The sequence below is a fragment of the Taeniopygia guttata genome, chromosome 4A (assembly GCF_048771995.1).
Source record: "Taeniopygia guttata chromosome 4A, bTaeGut7.mat, whole genome shotgun sequence".
NCBI lineage: Eukaryota > Metazoa > Chordata > Aves > Passeriformes > Estrildidae > Taeniopygia > Taeniopygia guttata.
In genome coordinates, this window is record NC_133029.1 from 6,096,251 (window position 1) to 6,113,681 (window position 17,431).

The following is a 17,431-nucleotide window of genomic DNA, read 5'->3' on the forward strand; positions in this document are numbered from 1 at the left end:
AGGCAGGGTCTGTGGGAACAGGTGAGTCCTTTGTGGGGACAGGCGGGGTCTGTGGGGACAGGTGAGTCCTTTGGGGGGCAGGCGGGGTCTGTGGGGACAGGTGAGTCCTTTGGGGGGCAGGCGGGGTCTGTGGGGACAGGTGAGTTCTTTGGGGGGCAGGAGGGGTCTGTGGGGACAGGTGAGTCCTTTGGGGGGGCAGGCAGGTTGTCTCCACAGTCAGTGACAGAGCAGAGCCGTGTGCCCCAGCTCCAGGGAGAGACTTTGCTGCTGCCTGGGGCACAGGGCGGTTGCACATCATCTCCCACGCGGGAATTCGGGGTGTGCCTTTCACGTCCAGTCTCCCAGGTAAGGGCCAGGCTCCTTCCTCCCCTGGTCTGTGATTGACCTAAGATGCCGACTTACTTCTCAGTGCAGATGATGGTTTGACACTGGCCTACCTACACCCCCTGTCCAGGGCTTAAGCTGGATTTAACCGAGGACATTTTCCCTTATCCCAGCATCGTGCTTTGGCCAGCCCCTCCGTACTGTTTTCCACTTGAAGAGATAAGTGATGATAATTGTATTCTGTTTCTCCTTCCTGAGCTAATTTTCTGACTCATTGTGGGGGTTTTTCTGCTAGCTTTTTGTTAATCTAGTTGGCATGTTGTGGTTTCTTTGTTCATTATGTGGTGGGGCTATATAAGAGGATTTGTCTCTGGAATTCAGGTATCCCCTGCACTGCGTTCCCTGTTATCGTCTTCATCAGCAACTCTGCTGAAGGCACTCTGCTGCACTTGGCATGAGCTAACCTTAATAAATCGGGCTGTTAATCACTCAGACATGTCTCGCTGGATCTTTGCACGCTGATTTGTGTGAGCTCAAATAGTTTCCCGGGAGCAGACTTGTGGTGACTCAGTGTTTCAATAATTTGCCCTCCGAGCTCTCCCTGCCGGGGGGCTTTGCCTGCCGCCGCGGGCACCGGGGGAGCGCTCGGTGACAGGCAGGACAGGAGCAGGGAGGGGTCTCCTCATGGCAGAACTTCCAGGCATCTTCTCCTGCCACCCCTCGCTCCTGTCGGGTCCCCAGGGAGCAGCCTGCACTGCTGCCGCCGCTCCGGCCCTGGGGACTCTCCATCGGATCCCGGTGCCGCTCCTCTCCACAGGTGTCCAGCGGGACTGGAGACACATTAAGGAATGTTTATAAGGAATGTTTAAGCATCTATTTACGTGTTGAGTTGATTCAGACCCAGCAGAAGCAGAATTTCACAGATTCCCTTTTGCAGAGCCTGGCTTGGAGCCCAGCAGAGATGCAGCCTCCTGCACCTAAGGCATTGTCCATGCCCTGGTCAAACGATGCTCAGGTTATACTTTTTTAATACATATATTGTGCATTCTATGTTTGCCTGAGAGCTGCTGGGAGTTAGAGCATCCTCAAGCGATACAGGAGCCTCGAGGCTCTGAATCTCACTCAGGCATTGATAATTATCAGTCCAGATAGCTGAGCCATTACGGAGATTCGATACAGTCAGCTCTTTCATCCTGCCCATTTAGGGGAGAAAAATTCAGCAACGAGGAGATGCTGCGATTGACAGATCCAAGGAAAACCAGCCAGGTTATTTCTGACAGCAAGAGATAGCTAACTACAGGGATTAGCAGAAGATCAGGGGAGTGTGGAGAGACCCTTCTTTGGAGTAAGAGCTTGGACTCCTCCAGAAAAAGGTTATTCAGCCATTTAAAAGAAGAAAGGAAGGAAAACAAACCTAATAAATATCGAAGACAATACATGGCAATTTGAGAGCTGCTCACCCAAAACTAGTGAGGAACGAGGAACAGTAAAAAAACAAATGATAGCTTATTTTACTATTTAAATGAGGTGATGCTTATTAATTATAGATTATTTTAACATTTTGAGAAACTCACAGTGATGTTTTTTCACTGAAAACAAACTCTTCTGTACACTGAGGGAGGACAGTACTGGCAACCAGAACAGAGAGCTTTGAATTCCCATGTTCAATAACCATGAGCTCCAAGCAAAGTGCCTCAGGGACGAAGTATTCACCCATTCCTGCTGCCACTCCTTGTGTTCTTGCTGTTTTCTTCTGGTGCGGGCACTTCAGTGCACACCCAAGGTGCCCAGCTGGGGTCAAGTGGCCTGAAGCCAGGACCCTTCCTCCTTTCTGTCCTTTTCATTCCCACTGCACAAATAGAAAACAAAAAAAAAATTAAAAAAAAACAAACAAAAACATAAAAATCAGTCCTTAGTTTCCCTTCTTTGGTCTGGCTTATTCTCCCCTGGGAAGGTGGTGGGAATACGTCCTTATCCCCTCAAGCCACCCAGTCCCTCCGCTGCCTCTCCAGGCAGAAGATCTGTCTGGGCTATGACCAGGGCAGACCAGGATTCCCTTGGGCTGCTGAAATCCATCACCTGGTTTGCACCAACTAGACAGCCCCAGATTCCTTGGTTGTTCCTCACAGGACATTCCTTCCAGCCCTTTCCTGCCCTCCTGTTGTTTAAGTGAGACTTTTACAACAACTAGTAACAATGCAGAATGATTCCACCCTTCAGTGAGTGAATGCTACATCCCTGATGAAATATTTTGTGGCCTTTTATAAAGTGCCAGTGTAGCTCTCTTTACTGAATTAATATATTTATAATAAAAAGAACTTCTCAGTGGACTACATTAATCTGTCATTGCGCCATCTGAGCTTACAGCCATGGCTCCTGGGGTGCATCCCTGCTCCCCTTGTCTGGGGCTGGCTTCCAGCTGCTGTGGGTAGGACAGAATCAGGGCAGGAGGAGCAGCCAAATCTGAGAGCAAAATCACCATCAACAATCCTTACCTCTGTTGGAGGCTTTGCTATACACTAGCTGGAGAGGCTCCCTGTGGATGGAGTTCATCTGCATGTCCAAGTCCCTCCTTCAAACACTTGTCATCACGGATTTGTTTCTGCCACTGTGCACAGCCCCACGTTATGGCACGTGTTACAGGCCAGTGACAGAAACCTGGGTCTGCTCCCTCTGATAGCAATAAATGGGAAAACCTGAAAGCAGATCAGACTGTCTCAGAAGCTCTGTGTCCCCTGTACATACTCCTGTCCCCTGGGCCAGCTGCAGCGTGGGTTTGACTGGTAGAGTGCTGGAGAAGCTGTGTGCTCACTATGCCAAGCAGAGGAGGGGCTATAGTAAGACAAGCCAAAAATCAGCAGTAAAACAACAGTGCTGGCTCCTGAGGACAGACTGGGAGGTGCCCTTTGATGCTCCCCACAACCAGGTAGCTCCCCTCAGCCCCGTGGCTCACAGGTCCGTGTTGGCTGTCGGGAGGTTCCTGGTGGAGCAGCTGGCCTGGGAGGCAGGTCCCTTCCTGCAGCTGGCCTGCTCCAGCCACGCCTGGCGGCAGGACACGGCCCTGGGTGGCAGTGCCCGGTGCCCAGGCTGTGGCACCCTCTGGCAGATGCAGAGCAGGGAGCGGAGCCCCGTGCGGAAACTCTCGTTCAGCCAGCAGTAGATGAAGGGGTTGTAGCAGGTGCTGCTCATGGCGAACCAGTGCAGGGCGAAATAGAGCGAGTTCTTTGTCTTGATGCCCAGACTGGAGATGAGCACCACGTAGCAGTTCAGGGGAAACCAGCAGACTGCAAAGACCACCACCACCAGCATCAGCATCTTGATGCTCTTCTTTTTGTTCCTGTGGTGGGTGACAGACTGCTGCGTGGTGACGTCCCCGATGGCGTTGCGGAGCCACAGCTTCTTGGCCAGACGCATGTAGGTGACGGTGATGATCAGCAGAGGCAGGAGGTAAAGAAGGAGAAAGGTAGACAGGTCCAGATACTTCCAGACCAGCTCTGCGGGCTCAGGGAAGTCAGGGAGGCACAGACTCCGGACAGTGGCTTCCCTTGAAAACAGGAAATACAGATATGTGGCCACTGCTGTCCCATGGGTGCTGCTGGCTCAGCAAACCACAGTGGGGGTCTCACAGGAAATACAGATATGTGGCCATTGCTGTCCCACGGGTGCTGCTGCCTCAGCAAACCACAGTGGGGGTCTCACACTGCCCACAGGCGCCTGCTCAGAGGTGTAGTGTGGACAGAGGAGGACACAGAGCCACGGCTCTGCCATGTCTCTCTCAGGCTGGACTGCAGCCCCAGCCCTCCATGGCAGCAACCACCCTGCTGTGTCCCCCAGCAGCCAGGACCCCTTGCCCTGCCATAGCCCCGAGCACAGGATCCCTCAGCCAGAGCCACTGCAACAGCTCTAAGCCAAAGTTGTTCTGGAGAGGAGGGCTGGAGGCTTTTAGAAAGCCTCACAGGCATGACCAACCCACCTCCCTTCCCTACCCACCATTCCCTTGCCATCAGCTCCTACAACTTTCCTGCTACCTCTTAAAACTGGTGTGATGATGATTCACTTGGCTCCAGTTGAACCACTGACAACTAACAAAAGAACTGAGTGTAACCATACGCAACAGCTCATTTTAACAACCCTTACACCTGTTCCATCCCATCCAGCCCCAGGATCCGGGTGTGTTCCCACTGCCTGGCCAGCAGTGGCTCTCATTCCCTCACCCTTCACTGCACTCATGTCCCCTCCACACCCTGCAGCTGGTATAATGGAATTTATTTATGGTGGATGTTTTCTCCTTTTCTTTCATTTCCTCTCTCTTTTTCTTTCTCTTATTACTCTTATTTTACTCTTCTCTCTTCATCCCTTGTCCTCAGTTCTTCTCTATTCAGCACAGATTTTAGCTCCCATCAAGCTGTACCATTCACTGCAGTATTGATTTGTATCTTTAATATCCTGTTTCCAACTGCTGGAGCTGCCTTTTGTGCCACAAATAGGAGATTGCTGAGAACAGGCAGCTGGGGCAGGGGATGAGGTCAGGAGTGGCAACAGGTCACCGAGTGCAGAGGACCCAGAGACACCACTCGAGATGGGAACTGAGGCAGAAGGGAGAATCATCTTTTTTTTGAACTGCAGTCTTGACTTTGCCTCCCCTGGATCTGGGGGACCTCACCACTGGCACAGGGGACCTGACAGGACAGTGTTTGGTGAATCCTGATATGAGCAGGGACTCAGATGGCTGCTGTGTAGTGCAGCCAGAGATGGATGTTGGTGGAGCCCCTGTTTCCCATCCCAGAACCCTAACCACTCCCTGCTAGCAATCTCAGGAGCCCTGGCCCTGCAGGAGCTATTACAAGCAATATTACAACTGTGATTTTTTTTTCAATGGAAAGCAGGGACAGGAATAGCATGTCCTGGAAGTCCTTATATTGCTGAGCTGCCTCGTGCCAACACAGGGCTCGGTTTCCTCTGGCCATGCCAAAGGATGAGCAGAGACAGGTGCCCCGAAACAGATCGTAGGGTTTGTTCATTCATGAGCAATTTGTTCCCTAATCCCCAAGCACAGCTGCGGAGCGACGCAAGCACGGAGTAACCCTGCCCTGTGTTTACAGTCTGCAGTCAGAGGTATGATATCCCCTGGCTGTGGCAGGCACATCAGGCACAAGCAGAGGCAGGGGAGGGCTGTGAAGTCCCCACCCCATCCCACTTCCAGCTCTTGCAGCCCCTTGGGCACCAAAACAGTGACAGACTCACGCTCTCCTGCCTCATCAACAGGAGGGGAAAAGGCCGGGCTGAAGGAAATTAGATTTGTCCTTTATACAGAAGGTCACTGTCTACAATAGAAATCTCATTCCTGCTGCCTGTCAGTGTCTCCTTGCCCCACTCCCTGGGATGCTGATCTCAGCCTGAAAATACAGGTCATGGTAAGATTATCCCCTTGGCCTCAAGGCTGGCATTCCTGCGAAGGGCAGCACCAGCAGCATGACACCTGCCACAAAAATCCCACTTGGGTACTGTTACAGACTGTTTTCTAGACAAGAGAGGTCACAGCAATGCCACAGGCTGGTGGGGACAGGAGGGACAGAACAGACTGGGTACCACAGAGGAAAGGACTGCAAGGTAAAAGAACACCAGAGTTTGGGTTTTGTATTTCTCCCTGGCAGAGGGTGACAGCAGAGACAAGTGCTATTGCTGGGCCTTGTGTGGGGACATAAGCTTCTGCTTTTAATTTTCTTTTCTTTCCCTCTGCATTAGAACCTTCTTTTTTTCCTGGTGTTTCAGTCCTTATGCTGATGTGAAATTTCACTTCATCTGCTGTCACTATGTTCAGCCAAGCAAAGAGTTAGTTCCCTTCCCTGAGGAGAGGCACCATGCCACAGCAGGACAGCTCCACTTCCTGCCAAAGCACTGCTCCCCCAGTGCCCTGCTTCAGGAAGAATGTATGTTCTCTATGTTTTTCTCATCAGTGTAACATTGGACAGAGGAACCTCAAGCTTCAGGGAAGGTTAGTCCTGCTTTGTAAATCCATCTGGATGAAATACAGGGAAGCCAGAACCTGCGACTCAAAGTATGAAATCCTGGGGAAGAGAGACCAATATCCCTGGTGACAAATCAGGGTGGTCCCCTGCTCCCTGCAGAGCCTTAGTGATGTCAGCATAGGTATTCCCAACAGGAAGTTTATTTTCTTTCTTTTTGAAACTGCAGTTCGACTCTCTCTCTCCTCCCTGCCTGGGCGAGTTGGATGGGCTTGGTCTTGCTGGGTCTGGGGACCTGAGCAGGTAAAAGGAGGGAAGAGGAAAGTCCCTCAGGAGAAAATCACCTTCTCGGGACAGAGCCTCTCCTGGCAAGGCTGTGGCACTGGAGGAGGTGTGTGTTGCCAACAGTTGTGCTCCAGCCAGGCTGTGCCTGGGACTGGGCACACAGGAGGTGACAAGAGCAAACCCTGGACTGCAGGCCAGGCAGAGCACAGGCCAGGCAGCTCCTCCACAGCCCAGCCTCTGCTGGGGTGTCACCCATGCACCAACTCCCTCTCATCCCACATCACCCATCCCGTGCCTGGGACGCTCAGGTGCCCTCCCTCCTGAGCAAGGGGCACTGCACAAGGGCTGCCAGAGCTCCACATGCTCACTGGGAAGGGGAGATCACTCACCTGTAGTTATACTGGAAAAGCTTTTGATAGACAGCATGGGGCAGGGAGAAACAGGTTGCCATCAGCCAGATAACAGAGATGCTCAGAGCTCCCTTTGTCAGGGACATTCTCTGCTTCAGCGGGTTCAGGATGACCTGCAATAGAAATTCCATCATGACTCTTCTCCCACAGGAAGGAAAAGCCCTCACAGCCCACAACAGCAGTGGGCAGTTTCTGACATAACCTAACAGAGCTAATGATAGGAAAATGACAGCTATGATTAGGGAAATGTCCTGTTCATTAGAGTGACCTGGAAAATGGGAAATATTGAAATTCTCAGTCTGCTCAGAAGAGCTTACAAACTTTATCCTCAATTTGTTATTTGAGAACCATTTTCCTTAAGCAGGAGGTTACATTAGGTCAAAAAAAAAGGAAAAAAAGAATGTATGTACCCAAGTGTCTTCCCTCAAGGGTACGTTTTTTATTCTTTGTAAGAAATGTCTCTTGTTTTAGCTGGGCCTGTGAAGCTGAGCTTTCCTCCCCTCTGCTGAGGCAGAAATTCACCTTTCATGAAATTTTCTTTGTTAGACCTTTAAGCTGATAAAATCTGATAGTCAGGAACTTGCTATTTGACAATAGCACATGAAAGGGGAGTGATTGCTAGGGACAAGCACACGGCCTGGGCTGGCCTTGCTGCCCTGCACTGGACACAGAGCCAGCATTTGTCAGGGCCATGGACAAACATAGGTCAAAACTTATCATAGCTCAAGTCTCCTCCCAGAGCCTGGGAAGGAAGAGGGGCAGGCAGGGTCACCTGGTGCCTGTCGAGAGCGATGGCCGTGAGGGTCAGTGTGGAGACATGGAGGGAGCAGTACTGCACAAAGCGGCTGATGTGGCACATGGCCTTTCCAAAAATCCACGTGCTGTTCACAAACCGGACCTGAGGGGAAACAATGGCTCATCAGCCAGAAAATGTGCTGAAAACAAATCCACGGGGATTTGTTTTGTTTTCCAACAAGTCCCATGGCTGGAACCTGAGCGGGCTCAGGGGCTCTGGCTGGTTGGGCAGCTTCACCTCAAACTTACAGAAAGATCAGCTATCCTGGTCTCTGAAACAGCTTTATAGGGTCAAACCCCACTGATTATGAAGTGGTGATGCCACAGTCCTCCTGGCCTGTTCTGCAGAGACTGTGAACAGTGGTAAAAACTTTTCATTACACTAACAACTATATTTGAAAAAAGTGGACCAAGGTTTGATATCAACCCCACTGTCACATTTGGAGAGCTTTCATTGAAGTTTTATCCATCTCTGAAAAGCTTGACTACTTTCTTCCAGTCACCCAGTATGACTGGCATTCAGAACCACTAAGGGACTCTCTAATGCTCTTCAACATGAACATTAAAAACACAGGAACTTGTTCTCATTCCCAAAGAGGCTCTTGGTGGGGTTTGGTAGCACACATTGCAATAGATTTCGGAGTTTTTGGACTCTCTGTGTCTAACAGAGCAACAGAGAGCCCACAGGTTGCTGAACAGTGTTTTACTTGCCTGGTAGAGTTATCAGACTTGGTGGTGTTGGGTTCCCACCTCAGCCCTAGGAGAGAGTGCACAGAAAGCCTATGACCACCAGGCAGAGTTCTGGTGGGTGGGAAACTCCTGTCCTGCTTGAAGGGACAGCACAACCAGCTACTTACCAAGGTGAAAGGTGTGTTGAGCAGTGTGATCATGATGTCTGACACTGCCAGGTTGACGATGAAGAGGTTGGTGGCTGAGTGCATCCTCTTGTTCTTCAGCACCACGTGGCACACCAGCATGTTCCCAAAGAGAGACATGACGATAATGACCGAGTATGCCACGATTAGAAGTGCTTTCACTGTTGGTTTCTGGGATTCTGGCTCATATTTAGCCAGCTCAGCAAATTTCTCCCACTCAACAATGCGGCTCTCTGTCCAGTTGAAGATGCTCCTGTTAGTTGCGTGGTAGATGGACATGAGCTTGGCCAGGGAAGAGTAATGGTCAAACTCCTCAAGAAGCCCTGTCACCTGTGACCTGTATGGCTGAAGCAGTGAGCGAGGCATGGTAGGGTGACCCCAGTCTTCCCTGCTGGGGAGTAGCACCAGTGGTGTGTCAGAAAGAGGCAGGTTTGGGACCACACACTCACATAGCAAGAAGAGCAAGAACTTCACAGGTGAGCTCTGGGCTCAAGCAGGCTGCCTGACCATCCCGTGGTGCTGTCACAGGAATTTCTTTTCAAAGCACAAACGTTCACCTTTCTCTCTAAACAAATCCAAAGACGTCTTTCCAGCGATGATCTGAATTCTGAATAGCACCCAACACTTCACTCCCTGGATCAGATAGGTCTGTATGTGACACTGAATATATTGCAGCACGATTACACCCCAACCACAAGGAGAAACCAAACCCCCCACCCTTACCCCTCTCCCTAACTCCTGCCCTTAGCCCCTCTCACTCACCTCACACTGCCCGGCGGTTTTATTCCTCACGGCGCCCAGTCCCAAGGGGCAGCAGCGGCTCCTCCGGCTGCTGCGCTGGACACCCCGCACCGCACACCCGCCACTCTCAACACACCCTGCACCGCACCCCTGCACCGCACCCCTGCACTGCACACACCCCGCGCATCCTGCACATCCCTCTCACAGAGCACGCCTCTCACCCCGCTCCCCTCTCACCCCGCACTCCTCTTACCCCGCACCCTGCACCCCGTGCCCCTCTTATCCCGCATCCCGCACCCCTCTTACCCTGCAGCCCTCTTACCCCGCACCCCGCACCCCTCTTACCCCGCACCCCGTGCCCCTCTCATCCCGCACCCCTCTTACCCCGCATCCCGCACCCCTCTTACCCCGCACCCCTCTCATCCCGCACCCCGCACCCCTCTTACCCCGCACCCCACACCCCTCTTACCCCGCACCCCGCACCCCTCTTACCCCGCACCCCGCTCCCCTCTCACCCCGCATCCCGCACCCCTCTTACCCCGCACCCCGCGCCCCTCTTACCCCGCACCCCGCGCCCCTCTTACCCCGCACCCCGCTCCCCTCTCATCCCGCACCCCTCTTACCCCGCTCCCCTCTCATCCCGCACCCCTCTTACCCCGCTCCCCTCTCATCCCGCATCCCGCACTCCTCTCGCCGCGCTGCCCCGGTCCGCCCGCACGTGCGGCCGGCGGGGCCGGGACCGCGGCTCGGGGCGGGGCTCGGGGCTGCTCCATTCATAAATGGGCGCGGGCGGGGCCCGGGAGTCGTTCCCGGGGTTAATCGGTGCCGCGGTTCCCTGCGCGCACCCGCCGGTGCCGGTGCCGGTGCCGGTGCCGGTGCCGGTGCCGCGGTACCCAGAGGGTACCCCGCGACGCTGCGGGGCCGGGCCGGAGGGCAGCGCCCAGCACAGTGGCGAGCGGGCACGGAGCATCCGTGCTTGCAGAGTCCCCGGCACTGCCTCAACGGGAAAAAGGGAAAACCACCCCCACAAACCTCTCCCGGCCCGAAAGGCTCCTGGTGGAGTTTCAGCGCTTGTTTCTGATAAGTGTTTCTCTCACGGCTGGGTGCCTCTTGACAGGTGCTGACACAGAAGAGAGTTTAAGTTTCAAAGACTTCAGGCAACATATTTTTAAATTAGATAGTACGATCTTTCTCATTTTGCATATTCCTTTATTCCTTATATATATATATATATATATAAAGGGTGGGTTTTTTCCCTGTCCATTTCCAGTCACCTGCATGATCTCCTTCCCCTGTCCATGGCTCTGCTCTCCCTGTCCATGTCCATACTGTGGCCAGGCCATGCAAGGACTAAGGCAGGGGAGTAGCTACAGGATGGGAAACACATGGGAGAGACACAGGACACGGGACATAGCGAATGTGCCTCTTGCCAGACTCCAAATTCTGCTTCTGAGTAAAAAGGTCCCATGCTGACATGAGGAGCCAAGAATTCATTTTCATTGTCAGTCCGGGATTTAACAGCCCAATGCAGTTCAATAAACACCTACAGGCATTCTGTGTGTTCCAATGATAAGAACACTTATATTTTCCAAATTAATTACTTTTTCCCAATTCAAATGAATAATGCATTTTAAAATGCTGTTCGCAAGTGCCCTGATGTCTGTCCTGGTACCTGGCATTTGTAACCTCTATCAGAGCATAGAAACCATGATGACAATTAAAACATTAGATTTGTCCTAGTTTGGGGCTATTTGCCATGGAGCAAACTGGGCATCCCAGCTAGCACTGTGTCAGCCATAGGCTGTTAGAGAGACTAATGAAGATCTTCCTGGCAAATAGTAGAAAAAGAGTCCAGATGAAGACAGGAGGAAAGGTTTGTATATTCGGTGCGTATTTCCAAGGAACTGGTTCTTTGCTCAGAATTTTGTATTTATGGATTCACAGGTCTGAGATGCACCAGCTCCTGACTGTGGCAGAACTCTGGTACAGAAAAGACACACTGGATGCTTATTACCACTATAGCAGGATGATCTGGGAGGTTTCTGCTATTTTTTAGGCCCCCTGAAGCCATTCTCACTGTGGCTGTGAGATTCTTGTGCATCCAAAGAGCCATTTCATTATCCTCCCATGCTGTTCTTGCTGGCGTACATTATCACTGGCTTAGAGCTGCAAGCTCAGAAGAGGAGAGCTATGAGTTTAGTCTAATCATATTTCCAGCAAAATCCCAGGCATGTTAGCTTTCTCCAGGTGCAAATTGTTGAACTATGGTATGTGCTAGAACCTCCTGAAACACTCAGGCCCTCACTGGCTAAGGAGCTAGGACTTGATCCATTACACAGCAATAATCACAACCAGCCTCTCCTCCCCTCAGACCCCTGATGGAGCTGCCAGCCCCTGTGTTCCATGTCATTAGACAAGTCTGTGACTGATGCTCATCTGGTTTTATCTGTCAGAAAGACTTCAGGAGAACGAATGGTTGTGTTGTGGATTAAAATTGTTAGAGTATTTTCTCCACCCTTCTTGAGCAAAATTCCAGTAACCTGCCTGTCTCTGAGGAGACTGCATGCTGGAGGGTGTCACTCTGTTCTTTTAAAAGTTTTAAAGTTCTTTAAAAAGTTTTCTATGCCTTCTAATATTTACATATTTCTACTAGAGTTCTCACACACTGTTCATGTAAATAATGATTGTTTTAAATTCTTCTTTGTAAGAGGAGAAAATTGATAGACTATTAGTTTATCCAGTGTAGTTAGAGAGGTAGCAATTTTAATCTTCAATCCACTGTCACTTTTAGAATTCTATATATTGCGAGGTCAGAAATAAATGTTACTTCCTTTTACTCTTTTGATCTTAGTGTGAGTGTGTGAGTTATTTCGTGTCGTAGTGTCACATGAGGGATTAAAGGTATTCAGTGTCTTTCTTTCTTGTGTCTTACTCCTAAATGTCAGAAGGTGCTTTTGTTTCCTGGTGTGCTGGCTTCCCTCTGGACAGAAGAATTAATAAAAGTGCAGCTACACAGGCACCAGAGGCACTGGAAATGAAGAGCTGCAGAACTCCTCTTTTTGCCCTCAGACATTGGTGTATGTTAGATTTTAGGGCACAGGAAGTATAGCCGAGCCCCTGAAATATTAATTACCAAGATCTACATTGCATGTGCTACCAATGTGCACAGGCCAGACATGGGCTGCAGCCCAGCTCAGGTTTGCCTGAGGTGGCAGCAGGGTGAGAGCTTTGGCACCAGGCACTTCCACCTGAGCCTGGCTCTCTGGGTGCTTCTGGAACCTGCCTCCCACCCGAGCTTTCAGCAGCCCCATGGAGGCTTTCAGGCTCCTCTCACCTGGCATGGACACACCAGATTTCTAAACAATGGGCATTGCACATCTAAAACAGAAACTACAACCCAATTTTAAACTCATCTTCCATCTTATATCAAAATAAAATTCAGGGGGCAGTAACTGGGAAGTGCAAATAGTCATCCATGATAATCAAAGCTCAGTTTCCCCAGGGTCAGAATATGATCTGGCATCAGTTGCCACTGACATGTGAACAGTGCTTTCATGTGCATTAGGTCAGAGCCTGCCTTTATCATATGCTCTGACTGGCTCTGAGATTCAGCACAGGCGAGTGGGTGGAGGGGCACCTTGTACAAAATAGGCTTCAAAAGGAGAAATAAGAAAAGAGCAAGAATGCCACAGCAATTGAAATTGATGTCCTGTGAATAGTTACAATTCAGACTTCATAATTCAAAATACAAATGGGAATTACATAATAGCTACTAATAATGCAACTTCAGGGTAGTTGGAAAAGAAAGGCTTTATAATGGATTTGATAGTCCTTAAGGTTCAGCTGTAAGGTTTGAGTGACAGAACAAAGAGAACTAACATTGTATCTATGTATTACAATCTCCCATTGTAAGTGTGCCCTCTCCCCGCTCTGATGGGCTTTGTCTAGTGACCCATTGGGGCTGGATCTTCAGACTGCTTTTTTTTTTAATTCTCCTTGGAAAAAAATCATACAGAATGACTGACAGCGCACCCAATTCCTGTCTGATTGCTGGCCCCCTGATTTTCAATGGGATGTGAAAACCTAGCAAGTAACAGTACCAGCCAGCTCCTACCTGTGCTGTCCTGCCAGCTCTGAGTGCTGCAGCCTGGCCATGGCTTGGGCCATCAAAATCTGCCTTTTGGTTTGGTGCAGCCCATCTGCGTGGGAATTCAACCCATCAATGGGCATTGTCCTTTGCTGGGGTGAAATCTCAGCTTCAGAAGCCCCTGAACCTTGAACACTCCTTATGGTGTGTTTTCTTTTTTAGGAGGTTCTTCTCCCCCTTCTGTGTGGTAGTCAAGACAGAAAAACAAACAAACAAAGCAAAACAATTCCCTTTTTCCTCTTTGCTAATGAAAGGGTCTTGACAAAGAGTGGAAAGGGTAAGTCACTTTCTGTGTGTGGTGTGCATGGGGGCTGTTCTAGGGGATATTAATTCCCTCATCCCTGCCTGCAGCTCACTGCAGGGGCACCAGCCAGGGCTTCTTTGAGTCCTCCTGCACAGGTACAGGAACAGTGAGCAGGGACACCCCATATCCAGGTGGGACCACATGCTACCCACACTCACACCTCCACTGCACTGAGCTCACAAGGAGCCTTTTAACCTTTGTTGAACCGTTCAAAACTCAAACACCTCTCCCAGCATCTGAACTCAGCCCCTGTGCGAGTGCGTGGCTGGTTTGAGGCCAGAGAGCTGCAGTTCTGCAAGCAGGACTTTGTCAGAGCAGCTTCCCTTCAGAGGTGTCTGGAGTGGAGACCAGCAGCTGACAGACACTGCACAGACCCTGTCACAAGCTCAGGAAAGAGATGGATGTGTTTGACAAGATGAGGAAGACTCAGGCAGCACCCTACCCTGTGCTGTACTTCCCCTGGCTTTTAAGAAGTGCCATCCTGGAATGGCTCATTATCTGTGTTCCCTTCCAAGACCTAATTAATTTAAAGCATGATAGGTTTGCTGGGATGACTCACGCACCAAAGGAAAGGAGGAATGAAGACAGGACTTGAAAAGTATTGGTACAATATAAATTTACTTCAAACCTCTGTCCTTTGTGCAGCTCTGACCAAAGGAAGAGATGTGACCAAGGCTGAAGTTGCCTGAGCCAGCAAGGGACAGTCGTGCAGAGGCTGATGGCAGCTGTAGCATCCTGCTGAGTTCTGTCTGGGGACAAGTCACCCACCAGGGCCTTGATTCCTGATCAGCACAACAACCACAGGCACCAGCAGCTGATGGTGAGGGGCACAGGGGGCAGGAGCCCCTGCAAAGCTGAGCTGCAGCAAGTGCTGCAGGGTCCCAGCAGGGAGCCAAGTCCATAATTCTGGGTTTGCAAACGCCTGGAAGTAGGAGCACAAACAGCCAGGAAAGGAGGAGCAGTTCTGACAGACACTTGTGCTGAAGCATTTAAAACTTAATTTTCAGCTCATTCAGTCAAAAGAGGTTGTGAAATTACCGCAATAAAATCTGAAGAGCATAATGCAATTGGCACTTTCCTGGGAGGTCTAAAGAGCTCAAACACAGAAGTACTGATTATCTGGCTCTTAAATTATAAGTTAAACTACTTTACCACCAAGGAAGTAAAAGATGGCTAGTAGGGGATCCTTTCTGAAAGGGGCTCCAGGGGCAATCCTGGTTATTTTACATCCAAACTCAGTCCAAGCAGCCTGAAAAAAGGTTTAATACACACTGGAGAAATGTGATTTATTGGAGCATGCAGACACATGCGTCTCAGAGAAATGACTCCCTTGCTGGAAGGAGGCACCATGGATAAGGAGGAGCTCTCCCTTTGGATCCCTAGGAGGATTTCCACTGCTTTCCCCTGCAAAAGCCCTTGAAGAGGCTGATCTGGGTGGTATGGTGGGCACAGGGCAGCCTTGAGGATGGACAGATCTGGCAGAGAGTGACTGGCTGACTCTCTGCCTGCCTGGGACACACAGATGGCCACGGGGCGACTTCAGGGAACTGCAACAAAGAGGAATGGCTGGACAGGTTTAGAATGAAAAGGGCATTTCTCACTGCTGTGCAAAACTGGAGAGTGCTGGGATTGCTCAGGCACGTCCCTATGCAGCCCCACTCTGCCCCTCTGCCCCTGGAGCAGCCAGACAGCACTGGGGGGACTCACCAAAATCTAGTACTGGAGATAACTGGAACCTCAAAACCTCAGTGTCAAAACCTCAGAGCTAAACAAGAGCACTGAGGAGTGAGCTCTGGCCCTGCATCAAGCAGCACAAAGATTTCCAGGGCCACTTGGAGACTTAGATTCTGTAACAACTGCAGACAAGGCAGTAATTTTCCATTTCTTTACTTACTGGTGCAGAATTCTAAACAACCCAGGCAAGAAATCAACACACAAACCACCCAGCCAACATATGGCTGCAGAACACTGCCAGCCAGCATCCTCTGCTCCCAGATGCAATTATCCGGCAAAACACATTACCTGTGCCAGCTCTGGCTGGTTTATCTGCAGAATTTTGATCAACTTAAATGGAAACGGGCCCACAGGGTGAAGTCAAGGCCCATCAATGTACATTTCACTGCAGGGTAAAGTTGAGGGGGGATTTTTCCTCTTCACAATAGGAACACACTATTTCTATCAAAAACTTTTGAACTTAAATCTGGAACTGTGACTGCAGAACAAGTTCAGGTATCAGCAAAACCAGAAAGGACATACTTGAAGGTATGTGTCTTCCTCTTAGCAGTTCCTCTGGTCTCCAGCCACCAGCATCACTTGGCCCTTAGCCACTGGAACCTCTCCTGCAGCAAAGAGACCAGGCAAGCAGTGACGGGTGGGCACCTGCAGGGAGCCAGCCCAGCTCAGGGGAAAAACATGCCATTTTATTAAACCAGAAGGTTAAGTTTTCACAAAAATAAACCACAAACAAACAAACAAACACAAACATAACTAACTTACTATCAGAGAGCTCAGCTAACAAAGCCTCCCAGGCTGTCACATCAGCAGCGAGGTCACATCTGAGCCCCTCAGCTGGTGCTGGGCAGGAGCTGCTTGCTGCAGCCCAGTTACTGCCCCTTGGATTTGGGTTCTGCAGGGGCTGGTGGGAAATATTCTCCTTGTCAGAATGAAGCTTGGCTATATTTTGAAATTCCTGGCTTTCTCCTGGATTCAGGGAGCTCTGCTCAGGGTTCAGGACCTGTCAAAACAGAGAAGGGATTGTTCCTCTGCTCAGCTAAGGTACCTCAGGTACCTCAGGTACCAGGAGAGGTTTCAGAAATGCTGATTTCTTGCTTCTGCTCAGCTTTCTTGCTCCAGGGACTGATCTAAATCAGTATTGTGGGGCTCCTCCCTTTCCAGGTGCAAGAGGAAAAATTACAAAACCTCTTCTTGCTTTTGAGATGTTCAGCAAGGATAGGAAGCCCAAACCCCTCTGGGCTGCTGCTGGGGCAGGGACCACTGGGCCAGGGCTGGTAGGAGCAAGGATAGGGAGAGAATGCTGGCAGGGGCTGCCCGTGCTTCCTCTCTGCCCTTCCCAACACCTGCACAGTGCCCAGCACATCTCCAAATCCCTGAAAACCTGAAAACCTGACCATGAGGCTGCAGAGTCTTTGGCAGCACAAAGAGACCCACACATGGCAGGGGGCTCCTGCTGGGCAGAAGTGTGGAGACTAAGGGCAATGTTGCTGCTGCTGCTGCTGAGGCTTTTCCCAGGAGGAAACACTGAGAAGGATTTCAAAGGCTTTGTTTGGTTCAATGCCATCTCCTTTAGTGCTGAGACCTCCAGCAAGCCTGCCCAGATCATCCCTGGATTTCTCCAGCTCACAATGCTTAATTACACTGGGTAATTGATTAATTTCTGTATTTGGGGTTTATCTAATCTGGGACTCAGGTCCTCTCATTTTTCTTCCAGTTTTTTCCTGCCCTAGATGATAACTCATTCGGGAAACTTCACCTCAAAGAAGCCCCTTCTGTTAGATTTTCCCAGCCGAGGCCCTCGAGGCCGTGGGCATCAGGTGAATGTATCATCTGCCAAATATTTTTTCTAT

At 50.5% G+C, this 17,431-nt stretch overlaps 1 protein-coding gene and 1 long non-coding RNA gene across 6 annotated transcripts; both read right to left on the minus strand.

Moving 5' to 3' along the window:
* Positions 1-168: 168 nt before the first annotated feature.
* LOC100228113 (G-protein coupled receptor 83-like) lies at positions 169-9,308 on the minus strand. Of its 4 annotated transcripts, none has more exons than XR_012055962.1 (7): positions 8,638-9,308; positions 7,758-7,883; positions 6,965-7,098; positions 3,278-3,868; positions 2,820-3,020; positions 1,899-2,173; positions 169-1,154 (listed from the first exon to the last, which is right to left on the minus strand). XR_012055962.1 is itself a non-coding variant. In XM_041716138.2 (7 exons), exons 2-6 carry the CDS (start codon positions 8,932-8,934, stop codon positions 2,837-2,839), a joined length of 1,332 nt encoding a protein of 443 aa, XP_041572072.2. In that variant the 5' UTR covers positions 8,935-9,000; positions 9,105-9,308; the 3' UTR covers positions 1,546-2,173; positions 2,820-2,836. The 4 variants fall into 4 exon arrangements, 3 of the variants coding, with proteins under 3 accessions (XP_041572072.2, XP_041572071.2, XP_041572073.2); XM_041716138.2 differs by lacking the exon at positions 169-1,154 and having other exon boundaries at positions 1,546-2,173; positions 8,638-9,000; positions 9,105-9,308; XM_041716137.2 differs by lacking the exon at positions 169-1,154 and having other exon boundaries at positions 1,546-2,173.
* A 3,916-nt stretch (positions 9,309-13,224) lies between these two features.
* On the minus strand, positions 13,225-16,908 carry LOC140684136 (uncharacterized). 2 transcript variants are annotated; one of them, XR_012055885.1, is made up of 3 exons: positions 16,344-16,908; positions 16,104-16,186; positions 13,225-14,769 (listed from the first exon to the last, which is right to left on the minus strand). It is a non-coding gene; the product is annotated as an uncharacterized lncRNA (long non-coding RNA). The 2 variants fall into 2 exon arrangements; XR_012055886.1 differs by having other exon boundaries at positions 13,225-15,394.
* Positions 16,909-17,431: the final 523 nt, after the last annotated feature.